The 14,327-nt window shown below is 44.0% G+C and overlaps 1 protein-coding gene across 1 annotated transcript in view; it reads right to left on the reverse strand.

Moving 5' to 3' along the window:
• Positions 1-14,327, reverse strand: part of EPHA10 (EPH receptor A10) — a 943,825-nt gene that overhangs the window by 31,270 nt on the left and 898,228 nt on the right. The window contains exon 15 of the mRNA XM_077481808.1: positions 13,524-13,717. Within this exon, the coding sequence (XP_077337934.1) occupies positions 13,524-13,717 (194 nt within the window). The remainder of the gene's footprint in view (positions 1-13,523; positions 13,718-14,327) is intronic.

Genomic DNA, 14,327 nt, shown 5'->3' on the forward strand with positions numbered 1-14,327 from the left:
CGGAGAGCTGGTCACAATCTTCTACCATGCAAATTAGATATGGGGAAACCGGCATTCAATTCACAATAGTGTGGACCCAGCCTAAAGCCGGATACACACAGTCCGAATGCCGGGAAACAATGACCAGTTAAAAATATTCACCCCGTGTGTATGCCAGTCTGTCCAACCGAAGCCGATGGTTTGGTCAGCTTCTGTCAGACGAGGATACTGGAAAACCAGCATCCAACTAACTCCCGATCAGTGCTCTCAGCCAATGGCAGAGTGTTCTGGTGGGGGAGATCACTGAACTAACCTTGCATGGTTAGTACAGCAACTCTGACCAGATCTGACAGTTTTTTATTCAACCATGAGGTTGAATGAATAAAAACTAATAGTGTGTACCCTGCTTAAGACAAAAAAAAACGAAATAAAGCTAACTCAGGCAGTAAATATACATCCTTCATATGTTAGCAAGCTCATTTGTAACAATTTAAGATTGACTCTTTAGTGTGTTTGCAACTGATTATCTTTAACCACTTAAGGACCGCCGTATTGCCATTGTACGTCATTACAATGGCACAGGCAGGCACAAGCACGTAGATGTACGTGCCTGCCTTCCAGCGGGTGGGGGGTCCGATCGGACCCCCTCCCGCTGGATACGGCGGTCCGTTTCCCTCCAGGAGCGATCCGTGATGAGGGGATGGCCCTCTGGATCGCTCCTGGCCAATGACGAACTTCCTCCCACTGTGTATTGTTTACACAGGAAGGAGGAAGTGATGTCATTCTCCTCGGGGCGGTCTTTTTGACCGGACTACGAGGAGAAGACTAAAAGTAAGTGTGCACCAACACTACACTGACATGTAGGTACACACAGGCACACAAACCCCCCCGATCCCCCCCCGATCGCCCCCCGATTTCCCCCGCCCCCCCTCCCCCCCAGTCACAGTGTCACTGATTGCAGTGATCATTTCTTTACTGATCACTGTATTCAGTGTCAGTTGTGACAGTAAAAACTGTCAGGACAGTTAGTGTTAGGTCCAGGGTAGCCCCCTATCACCCCCCAATAAAGATTTAACCCCCTGATTGCCCCTAGAGTTAACCCTTTCACCCCCTTTTGCCAGTGTCACTAAGCGATCATTTTTCTGATCGCTGCATGTGTCGCTAGTGTCGCTAGGTAGCTAGTTATTTTTTTAGGTTCACCGCCAGGTTTTTCTAGCGCTAGGTACCCCGATATACTACCCAATAATGGTTTTAACCCCCTGATTGCCGCTAGTTAACCCTTTCACCCCCTTTTGCCAGTGTCACTAAGCGATCATTTTTCTGATCGCTGCAATAGTGTCGCTACTGTCGCTAGGTAGCTAGTTATTTTTTTAGGTTCACCGCCAGGTTTTTATAGCGCTAGGTATCCCGATATACTACCCAATAATGGTTTTAACCCCCTGATTGCCGCTAGTTAACCCTTTCACCCCCTTTTGCCAGTGTCACTAAGCGATAATTTTTCTGATCGCTGCATTAGTGTCGCTAGTGTCGCTAGGTAGCTAGTTATTTTTTTAGGTTCACTGCCAGGTTTTTATAGCGCTAGGTTCCCCGATATACTACCCAATAATGGTTTTAACCCCCTGATTGCCGCTAGTTAACCCTTTCACCCCCTTTTGCCAGTGTCACTAAGCGATCATTTTTCTGATCGCTGCATTAGTGTCGCTAGTGTCGCTAGGTAGCTAGTTATTTTTTTAGGTTCACCGCCAGGTTTTTATAGCGCTAGGTACCCCAATATACTACCCAATAATGGTTTTAACCCCCTGATTGCCCCTAGTTAACCCTTTCACCCCCTTTTGCCAGTGTCACTAGGCGATCGTTTTTCTGATCGCTGCATTAGTGTCGCTAGTGTCGTTAGGTAGCTAGTTATTTTTTTAGGTTCACCGCCAGGTTTTTATAGCGTTAGGTACCCCCATATACTACCCGATAATGGTTTTAACCCCCTGATTCCCCCTAGTTAACCCTTTCACCAGCGATCACAGTATAAGTGTCACTGGTGATGCTGGTTAGCCAGTTAGTTATTTAGGTTCCCCGTCAGGTTTTTATATAGCGCCAGGGACCCCCATATACTACCTAATAAAAATTTGAACCCCCTGATTGCCCCTAGTTAACCCTTTCACCACTGATCACCGTATAAGTGTTACGGGTGACTCTGGTTAGTTTGTTTTTTATAGCATCAGGGCACCCACCATTTATTACCCAATAAAGGTTTAACCCCCTGATCACCCGGCGGGTGATATCAATTAGGTTTTAGGGTCAGGGTCTGCGTCGCCCCGGCAGCGCTAGGTTAGTGCCAGTACCGCTAACACCCACACGCAAAGCATAAACCTCCCGTAGTGGTATAGAATCTGAACAGATCAATATCTGATCTGATCAGATCTATACTAGCGTCCCCAGCAGTTTAGGGTTCCAAAAAAACGCATTGTTAGCGGGATCAGCCCAGATACCTGCTAGCACTTGCGTTTTGCCCCTCTGCCCAGCCCACCCAAGTGCAGTATCGATCGATCACTGTCACTTACAAAACACTAAACACATAACTGCAGCGATCACAGAGTCAGGCCTGATCCCTGCCATCGCTAACAGTTTTTTTTGGTAGCATTTTATATTTAAATCCGGAAGGCAGTGCTTGGTTTTCGGGGTCCCGTACGTGGCTAGGCTCCCAAAAAGTCCCCCACATGTGGTATCCCCGTACTCGGGAGAAGCAGCAGAATTTATTTTGGGGTGTAATTTGACTTATGCCCATAGCATGTGTGAGCAATATATCATTTAGTGACAACTTTGTGCAAAAAAAAGTTTGTAATATTCCCGCAACTTGTGGCAAAATATAAAATATTCCATGGACTCAACATGCCTCTCAGTAAATAACTTGGGGTGTCTACTTTCCAAAATGGGGTAATTTTTGGGGGTTTTGTGCTATTTTGGCATTTTATGGCCTTCGAAACTGTGATAGGTAGTGAGGAGTGTGAAATCAAAAATTTGCACCCTTAGAAATCCTGAAGGTGGTGATTGGTTTTCGGGGTGCCGTGCGCGACTAGACTCCCAAAAAGTCCCACACATGTGGTATCCCCATACTCGGGAGAAGTAGCGGAATATATTTTGGGGTGCAATTCCACATATAACCATGGCATGTGTGAGCAATATATCATTTAGTGACAACTTTTTGTAAAAAAAAAAAAAATATTATTTTTTGTCATTATTCAATCCCTTGGGACAAAAAAAAAATATTCAATGGTCTCAACATGGCCCTCAGCAAATAGCTTGGGGTGTCTACTTTCCAAAATGGGGTCATTTGGGGGGGTTTTGTGCCATCTTGGCATTTTATGGTCTTCAAAACTGTGATAGGTAGTGATAGGTAGTGTGGAGTAAAATAAAAAATGTATGCCCTTAGAAATCCTGAAGGCGGTGCTTGGATTTCAGGGTCCCGTACGCGGCTAGGCTCCCAAAAAGTCCCACACATGTGGTATCCCTGTACTCAGGAGAAGCAGCAGAATGTATTTTGGGGTGTCATTTCACATATGCCCATAGCATGTGTGAGCAATATATCATTTAGTGACAACTTTGTGCAAAAAAAAAAAGTTTGTAATATTCCCGCAACTTGTGGCAAAATATAAAATATTCCATGGACTCAACATGCCTCTCAATAAATAGCTTGGGGTGTCTACTTTCCAAAATGGGGTCATTTGGGGGGGGGGGGTTTGTGCTATTTTGGCATTTTATGGCCTTCGAAACTGTGATAGGTAGTGAGGAGTGAAATCAAAAATTTGCACCCTTAGAAATCCTGAAGGTGGTGATTGGTTTTCGGGGTGCCGTGCGTGACTAGTCTCCCAAAAAGTCCCACACATGTGGTATCCCCATATTCGGGAGAAGTAGCGGAATATATTTTGGGGTGCAATTCCACATATAACCATGGCATGTGTGAGCAATATATCATTTAGTGACAACTTTTTGTAAAAAAATTTTATTTTAATTTTTTTTGTCATTATTCAATCCCTTAGGACAAAAAAAATAAATATTCAATGGGCTCAACATACCCATCAGCAATTTCCTTGGGGTGTCTACTTTCCAAAATGGGGTCATTTGGGGGGGTTTGTACTGCCCTGCCATTTTAGCACCTCAAGAAATGAGATAGGCAGTCATAAATTAAAAGCTGTGTAAATTCCAGAAAATGTACTCTAGTTTGTAGACGCTATAACTTTTGCGCAAACCAAAAAATATACGCTTATTGACATTTTTTTTACAAAAGACATGTGGCTGAATAAATTTTGCCCTCAATGTGTGACTAAAATTTAGTTTATTCGATTTTTCTTATAACAAAAAGAAGAAAATATCTTTTTTTTTCTAAATTTTCGCTCTTTTTCCATTTATATCACAAAAAATAAAAATCGCAGAGGCAAATACCATCAAAAGAAAGCTCTATTTGTGGGAAGAAAAAGACGCAAATTTCGTTTGGGTGCAATATTGCATGACCGCGCAATTACCAGTTAAAGCAGTGCAGTGCGAAATTGGAAAAAGACCTCTGGTCCTTAAGGTGTTTATTGGTCCGGGGCTGTAGTGGTTAAACTCTAGATGTGCATTACCCAAGCAGAAAGTGTTTATCTTTGCAACTGAATATTTGCATAGCAAAAACTAAGGGGGTTTTGCTGCAAGCAATACATGTGTTGTTAGAGCCTCTTCTGTATAGCTCACATTGGAGTGTTTCATTCAGCCTTAGGGGAAAGAGAGCAGCTGGGTCATCATTGCTTGCTGGTCCTGTAGAATGTACAATGATTTCTCTGGCTATTGACTTTGTTAAATGAAAGCGATCATGAGACATATATGTGGGCTGCCATTGCTGATCTACTTTTGGAAATGAAATACTTGGTTGTTTCTTACTACAAGAAACACTCACTAAGCAATGACAAAGCTCAGTGACTCAGTGACTCAGTGCCAAAGCCAATGACATAGCATGGCAGCCAGGCAACTAACATTTTCACAGGAAGGATGTGCTGGGACTGGAGAGAGTCCAGACAAGGGTAACAAAGCTAATACAGGGACTGGAGGACCTCAGATATGGGGAAAGACTACAAACATTGAACTTATTCTCTCTGGAGAAGAGACGCTTGAGAGGGGATATGGTATCAATGTACAAATACAGTACTGGTAACCCTAGCATAGGGAACAAACTTTTCAGCAAAAGGGAGTTTTAAAAGACATTAAAATTAGAAGAGAAGTGGTTTAATTTTAAACAACATAGAGGGTTCTTTATGCCTTGTACACACAACCAGACTTTCCAGCAGAAAAGGTCCGATGGAATCATTTCATTGGATATTCCGATTGTGTGTGGGCTTTATCTGACTTTTTTTTCAAAAATTCTGATGAACCTAGAAATAGAACATGTTTTGAATCTTTCTGACCGAATCAATTCCTATCAGGAAAAGCGGTTGTCTGTATGCTATTCCGACAGACCAAAAACGACGCAAGCAGGGGTGGACTGACCATTTGGCCACTCGGGCACTGCCCGGGGGCCCCATCAGGGTTGCCAGCCTCAGTAAAACCAGGGACAGTATGTAAAAATCTGTGTTTTTTTTTTACATCCGTCTCTGAAATGTCGCTTAAGCCGCGTACACACGTAGCGGTATGTCCGACGTACTTAGTCTGGCGGACTTCCCGCCAGACTGTCCGTCGGACTTTCCGAACGGGCTACTTGCCCACACACAGCACTTTTTGAGCGGACTAATACGGCGTACTAAGTCCACCGTACTATCCGCCCTACTTTTGAAATGAACGGACTCGCCCACACACGCAGAGGAAAGTCCGCTCATTTCAAGCGCGTCTCCAGGTAGGCGGGGCCCGCGAAGGAGAAGTCGCTGGCCCCGCCGCCTGGTATGGACTTAAAGGGGAACCCCAACGCCGAAAAAAATCAGCGTGGGGGTCCCCCCAAGTCCACAACAGACCCTTGTCCGAGCATGCTACCCGGCCGGCCAGGAAAGGGGGGGCGAGCGAGCGCCCCCCCTCCTGAGCCGTACCAGGCCACGTGCCCTCAACATGGGGGGGTGCCAGGGACGCGCTGCGCTGCCACTTATATAGGGACAAGGGGCGGTGTCACATGGGTTTATGTCACATGGGTTGGTGTCACATGGTGACCCCGCCACCTTACGATGTCACAGTCCCGGAGGATGCTGGGACTGTCGCCATGTGACATCAACCCATGTGACCAACCCATGTGACATAAACCCATGTGACACCGCCCCTTGTCCCTATATAAGTGGCAGCGCAGCGAGTCCCTGGCATTGCGGCCGGAGAGATCGTCGAGTCAACATCTCCTGGAGAAGAAGAAGAAGAAGAAGAAGAAGAACGGAAGGCGGCGGCGGCGACAGAAGACCGGGCCACCGCCTGTAAAAGAGCTATAAGAAGGCGCGGTGGCCCGGCAGAAGAACCGAAGAGGGGGACAAGACCCCGTAAGTCGGAAGAAGAGGCCGGCGGCGAGGAAGAAAGCCGGACTCCTCCGCTAGCAAAAGAGCTACAAGAACATAGTGGAGGAGTCCGGCGAGAAGACCCCCGAAGACGGAAGACCCCCGGAGCTGTGCAATAAAGTATTTTATCTCGTGTGTTGTGTTTTTTTTTGTACTTTTATTTTACAGGTGAATGGGTAGGGGTACATTGTACCCCATACTCATTTACATAGGGTGGGGAGCCGGTATCCGGGGGCCCCCTTATTAAAGGGGGCTCCCGGATTCCGATAAGCCCCCCGCCCGCAGACCCCGACAACCAACGGCCAGGGTTGTCGGGAAGAGGCCCTTGTCCTCAACAACATGGGGACAAGGTGCTTTGGGGTGGGGGGGCCGCGCGGCCCCCCTTCCCCAAGGCACCCCCCATGTTGAGGGCACGCGGCCTGGTACGACTCAGGGGGGGGCGCTCGCTCGCCCCCCCCTTTCCTGGCCGGCCGGGTAGCGTGCTCGGACAAGGGTCTGTTGTGGACTTGGGGGGACCCCACGCCGATTTTTTCGGCGTTGGGGTTCCCCTTTAAGTCCATACCAGGCGGCGGGGCCAGCGACGTCTCCTTTGCGGGCCCCGCCTACCTGGAGACCCACTCAAAATGAGCGGACTTTTCTCCGGGCGGGAAAAGTCCGCTCATTTCAAAAGTACGGCGGACTGGCATACACACGGCCGGATTGTCCGCCGAAATGCGAGTCCGGCGGAAAGATTGGAGTGCAACATGGCATTCTAAGTCCGCCGTACTTTCGGGTCAAAAAAGTATGCCGGAGGCTACACACGGGGGGATTGTTTGGCGGACTTGAGTTTGCCGGACTTTTCCACCGGATTGTTTGATTGTGTGTACGCGGCATTACCGACATGCTTTTGGTCTAAAAATCCTGAGATTTTAGTTGCCCAACCTCTCCAGTACCTTCTCAGCCAATAGAAACATGTCTGTGTATACTGTGTGTACATGTATGTGTATACTGCGTGATTGTATACTGTGTGTGTGTATACTGTGTGGCCCCATAATCTCCTATTGCCCAGGGGCCCCATGAGTTGTCAGTCCGCCCCTGGATGCAAGGGCAGCTATTGGCTACTGGCTATTGAACTTCCTTTTCTATTACCGTCGTACATCATAAATAAACAGACTTTGGTGTGATCGTGTGTAAGCAAGTCCATTTCAGCGGAACTCTGTCGAAACTCTGTCGGAAAGACCATCAGAGTTTATTCTGACGGAATGACAGTGGTATCAGCAGGGAGCATCAATAGTTAAAAAAAAGAATAATGATGAATAACGATTAATGATCACAACATACAGGGATATACAATGTACTATTGACATAAACACATACACACATCATAGGTTGAACTGGATAGACTGATGTCTTTTCAAGCTCACCAACTATGTACCTATGGAAATTAACAATGTCAGACTCTCATATTTTTTTCTATGAAGTTTCCATCAAGCTCCCAAATAGAACATTGTTTAGTAACCTGCTGAAAAGTGTTGCAGTGTACACTAACCCTAAGCAAATCAGAAACAAAATATGGTCACATGCTGTTTTACTGTTGTGTGATAGTGGACTATAAGTTGAAAGTATTCCTAAAGTTGAAACTTGGAACACCTGCTAGGTTTTCTTTATTTTTAATACATGATTATGTTTTTTTTTTCTTTTTTGCTGTCTATGGAGAAACTTCCCTTAGCTTTTTGTTCTGAAGACAAAAGAGAAAAATAGATAAAATCCCCACAGAGTGAGAAAAATCCCCTCTTAAGGCTGGGTTCACACTGCTGCGGGGGGAGATCCGGATGTGATTCGCACCGCAAATCACATCCGATCTCCGTCGCGATGCGAGTACAGCCATACAGATGGTATGGCTGAATTCGCATCGCTCCCGCAGCAAACTCACACGGGACCCTTTTTTTGGTCCGCAACAGAATCGGATCGCATGGGGGTTCACACCATGCGATCCGATTCCTGTGTGAGTCGGCAGATCGCACTGCGATATGCGGATGGATCTGGGGGTGTCATTAACATATCATTGACACTCCCAGCCGTCCGCATAGGGCAGTGTGAACTGCCGGTGGGAGTAATGCGATGCGGGAAAACGCCGCGGATTCGCGGCGTTCCCGCATCGCAGCGGTGTGAACCCGGCCTAAATGTTGTTGCTGAACAGGTGTGCCTATAAGAGGTTTTCATTTTACCTCCTTTCCAGTGACAACCGTACATTTTTGGATTTGCTATGGTCATCAGGAAAAAGAGAGAGGGTGCATCTCACACAGACCACAGAAAAAACTTGATAGAAGTTCTTACTCTTTCCTTCTCTGTCAAAAACTAAAAAATGTTTTGGCTGTTGTACACTTTAATCTTGTTTATCTAAAATAACTGAAGAGAGGAAGAAAAGCATGTTTTAAGAAAACATTTAAAGCATTTAGAGCTAAACCCTGGGAATGAGGCAAAGTTCACAGCTTGTTCAGTCTAGGGATGGAGGGGTCAGTTGGGACTGACCAACATTCGAACCATGTATGGGCACTTGGGTGCAACTAGCACGTCAGTTGAGAACACAATAGTAACACACTGACTGTGTTGATGGGGTAACCCGTAGTTGCAGGAAAGAAAATCACTCCCTTTATGCCTGGCTTAAGCTGCTTTAGGCAGAGATTGCATGCTTGCCTCTTCATGTACAATGCAGGGTTAATAGCCCTGCACTGTACATGATGACACCAAGGTATCTCCCACAGTCTGGAGCTTGAAGATAGCATTGAGCCTGCTGGGCTCAGGTATAGGGTAACTAATACACTTTATGCCTGCACCCCCTTATACACCTGTACCCCTGGACTAAAGGAGCATTGAACCACTGCAATGTGGGGGGCCTAATGCAAGAATAGATTTAGTCTTATGCCCCGTATACACGATCAGACAACAAAACCGTGGATTTTTGTTCGAAGGATGTTGGCTCCAACTTGTCTTGCATACACATGGTCACACAAATGTTGGCTAACAATTGCGAACATAGTGACATACAAGACATACGTGATATCTCCATTACGAGCGCTAGTTATATCTCTGACCCGCCAACAAACATTTGTTGGTGGAAAATTTGAGAACCTGCTAGCCAACATTTGCTGGCGTAAAGTCCGACAACAAATGTTTGATAGAACATACACACGGTTGAACTTTCCGCCAACAAGCTCAAACCCAACATTTGTTGTCGGAAAATCCGATCGTGTGTATGGGGCATTATTCTCAGAGTTCAACTTTAATAATGTTCACGTGTATATGCTGTTGTAAAGTTAATATATATTTGTGTGCAAAACAGAAATAATGTTAGGATTAGTTGTCCATTAATCTGTTAACTTGCTGGTGTATGCACTTGCAGTATGTAGTTGTTGGATAAGTCCGTAAATGTCTGAAAACTTGTGATATAAAGAAAGGGGTCAAGCACTTAGAATTAATCAATTCATTTGAAATAAAATGTAATCAGTTGGCATGCATGGGTTATGCTAATGGATTTGTCATGAGTATGACAATGATCGTTTGAACTAATGCACACAAAATTAAGCTATACAATATCTTATATCGAAATCCAATCACGCTTTAACCACTTCCCGACCAGCGCACGACGATGTACGTCGACAGAATGGCACGGGCAGGCATATTGGCGTACAGGTACGTCCAATATTCGATGCCGCCCTACCATCGGGAGCGCGCCGCCGGCGGCGCGCTCCCGCGCTGGTCGGGACCCCCGTGAGTCCGGTTGCGGGACCCGCGGACTCGATCGCCGCGGGCATCCCCGCGATCGTCTCACGGAGCGGCCGAATGGAGGAAACGCTGTATAAACAACATTTCTCCATTCTGCCTAGCAACTAGTGACGCTGATCTCTGCTCCATGTGATTGGAGCAGAGATCAGTGTACACTAAATGAAAGCCCAACCCCCCCACAGTTAGTAACACACCCCTAGGAACACTTAACCCCTACACTGCCACCCACTGGTTAACCCTTTCACTGCCAGTGTCATTTACACAGGAATCACTGCATTTATATAGCAGTGATTACTGTATAAATGACAATGGTCCCAAAAATGTGTCGAAAATGTCCGATGGGTCCCCCACAATGTCGCAGTCACAATAAAAATCGCAGATCGCCGCCATTACTAGTAAAAAAAAAATAATAAAAAATTATTAATAAAAATGCTATAAAACTATCCCTATTTTGTAAACGCTATAACTTTTGCGCAAACCAATCAATAATCGCTTATTGCGTTTTTTTTTACCAAAAATATGTAGAAGAATACGTATCGGCCTGAACTGAGGGAAAAAAATGTTTTTTTATATATTTTTGGGGGATATTTATTATAACAAAAAGTAAAAAATAATGCGTTTTTTTCAAAATTGTCGCTCTATTTTTGTTTATAGCGCAAAAAATAAAAATCGCAGAGGTGATCAAATACCACCAAAAGAAAGCTCTATTTGTGGGAAAAAAAGGACGTCAATTTTGTTTGGGAGCCACATCGCACGACCGCGCAATTGTCAGTTAAAGCGACGCAGTGCCGAATCGCAAAAAGTGGTCTGGTCTTTGACCAGCAAAATGGTCCAGTCTGCAAGTGGTTAAACATGCATGAAGGCCTTTGTAACTCTCTTCCTTGCAATATAAATATTTCTCTGAAAAACACAAACGTAAGCCATTTCCTATTATTTTTTGGGTAATGGATCAATAAAAAGGTCTTTGTATATGAGAAGCATGGCTTCTATTGCAGCAGTGCTCCATCAGCAAATGTTAGAGATAATCATTTCAGGTCTTGCTTGTTCTGGAAATCGTACACTCTCTACTTAACTTGATAACGCTCCAGCTGGGAATACGATTTGTGTACAGCACGACCTCTGGACCACTGCGGATGTGCAGGTTGATGATGAATAAAATATCAAGCAAGAGAGAGCAAGACAGGCAGAAAGCTCCAGACCCATATTAGACCACACAGATATTACACCAATAAATGTTTCAGTAACAGGTGAGATTTAGACTCATGTAATACCAACAACATAAAAAGCCAGCAGGATCCTCAGCTGTACAAAGAGAGAGCAATGTGAAAACAGATTATGCTATAAAGCTTTGCTCTACAAGGTCTGTTTCACAAGACTGACTTTACATTGCTCGGCTGGACAGCTTATTTGCAGGAAAGATGGCCAGTGTTAGTGGACATGTTGCATGTGTGAGGTCTTTATAGCCTGAGTAAAGCAATCACTTCTGCCACATCATTTTCACTGTTACAGGAATTTTCTATGCAAATAAGACATTGGACTATATTAAGTACAGATCATTACTGGCAAATATCAAAAACAAATATAAAACTAAAATGTGTATATAATGATAGCTTTTCAACTGTTTACAAGGAACATCTAGGCCCAATGCAAATTAAATCATCCATAAATATGTTACCAGTGGCACTGGACTTAACTGATCAAAGTTGTTATCAGTGGTACATTTTATCTGGGCAAAGCAACTGTTTCTCAGAGAAAAACAGACCTAGCCTTACCCACTGTGACTGCAGTCACAGAAGTGATACACATTATACAAACTTTTATTCAATATGACAAAAGTTAAACGTATGAATCAAACAAACTGGGATGTCACATATAATGTTAACCATGAATCCTGGCTTCAGCACAGTCCCCTGACATTGGCCCCACCCTGTGATGCATTTCACCTGGATATGGCTTAATCACCTATCACCAGCATAGGACATCTTTGATTAAGCCCTATCGGATGAAACACATCAGTGGAGCATGGCCAATGGAAGGAGGCTGAGCTGAATCTGTGATTCTGTTCATTTCCTCATCGTTAACATTACCAATGTGCAATCCCTGTTTGATTTATGCATGCATTGAGCGGGATGGAATCTTGGAGAGGACTTGAATTTGGAGCAGTAGAGGCTCACAGAAGATGTTCACAGTGGCTTACGAGTGGCGTAGATCAATATTATCAAAAGTTGATAGCCTGCTCTGATTTGACTGCATAATGTTAACTTCTTACAATGTGTATTAGAAGATGCAGCAGATAGAGCCCTTTTCATTTATAGAATGAAGGACATCAAGACCTTTCTTTCCTACTAGCCTGCCCATTTTGATCATTAGGTTTCAGTTCTTTTGGTCATGGAGGCTCAGCATCACACATAACATTACCTATGGTGGTCTGCATAAAAACGCAACCTGACTAGGACTGCCCACTCCTTCAGACTGACATCCATCCATCAAGGCATTTTGATATTTGCATAACTTCTCCTAAGAGTTGTCTCACTGGGGTTGATTTACTAAAACTGGAGAGTGTAAAATCTGATGCAGATGTACAATCAGTTTCTAACTTCATTTTGTTCAATTCAGTTTTGACAATAAAACAATTTCTATGCAGAGCTGCACTAGATTTTGAACTCTCCAGTTTTAGTAAATCAACTCCACTGCACGCATTAGGGCTGAGGGTCCTTGAGAGAAGAATCAATGAATCAGGGTGCTGTGATGTTTCCAGGTAACTAAGTATGGCACTCTGTGGGCCCCTTCCACACTCCATGATCTTCCTGCATTGCATAAAGAAGCACAGAGACACAGCAGTGATGATCTAAAAAAAGGAATTCTGATGTACCTGTAAATTCTGTATCTTGGAGTACAGATCATGACACAGAAATCAATTCATACTCCATGGGTTATATGCTGCCGAAGGTAGCGGAAAATAACCAATGGTATATGAGTTGTACTGTATGATAAAGATATAAGAAATGTCATACAAACATAAAGGATTTATTTTAAAATTTCAAAAAAGGCAAAACTTCAGCTGTAATGTAGCAATGGAAGTATCATTGTTAGATAACAAATACTAACTCTTCAAAAATACAGTTGTACATACCATTCTAAGTTTTCAGTCACAAACACAACTTAAAAATGTTAATGTTAATGGTATTACAAGATTCTTTAGGTTGTAAACCCTAATGTTCAGCGGACATCAGTGTCCACCACAGCTCTACAAATAGTACACTTTACAAAGAACTGGAAGAAAACACACACCTTGTTGTTGTGGATGTTGCAGACTGGCATTTCTCAGGACTCTGTCCATGTTTGGATAAAATGTTGTGGATGTGAGTGAATTTTGGTCTATCATTTCTGTCCTTTTGCCAGCAATCTAACATCAGCTGGTGGAGCGCAGGTGGACAGCTCACTGGTGCTGGAAGTCGGAATCCATCTTCTATGGCTTTGATGACCTTGGTAATAGAATACACATCAAAATTATCTCTCTCTCTGTCTTATTCTCTCTCTCTAGCAGGCATGTCAAGCTTACATGAAACATTTAACCGATTGGAGTAGATTCGATCTTCAAGGGGGGCACGTTGTGTTTGCTGTTGGTTGCATCTATCTAACTCCAGAAAAAGAGTATGGTAATTTGGACCTTAACATAGTAAAATTTTCAATTCAAATCCAAATCCAAATCCAATTTTCACTATATAATCCTAGATAACGGGACTATAAGACATTTCCTGAAGTATTCAGCTAGAAAATTATGTTAGGAAGTATAACTTATCAATTGGAGAACAGCTGAGAATGAATTATATCCTTAAACCACTGAGGGCCACAAAGAAGCTGCTGCATGCAGCCAATGAACACCAATAATACACATCTGCTCTATTCTGCATGTATGCTATATTTGTGCAATATAGATGAAGATATGTACATGGTGGTCATAGGTTTAAAAACCTCTTCAACTATGTCCAGGTGCAAGTAGCCAATCCTCTTTATACACATGGAACATCCAGAGCCTGAGGATTGCATTTGGATAATGTGGAGAACAAAAGAGTCTTCTAACACAATGACCAG

The sequence above is a fragment of the Lithobates pipiens genome, unplaced genomic scaffold (genome assembly GCF_037356315.1).
Source record: "Lithobates pipiens isolate NorthernLeopardFrog02 unplaced genomic scaffold, aLitPip1_a1.2 Scaffold_16, whole genome shotgun sequence".
Classification (NCBI taxonomy): Eukaryota; Metazoa; Chordata; class Amphibia; order Anura; family Ranidae; genus Lithobates; species Lithobates pipiens.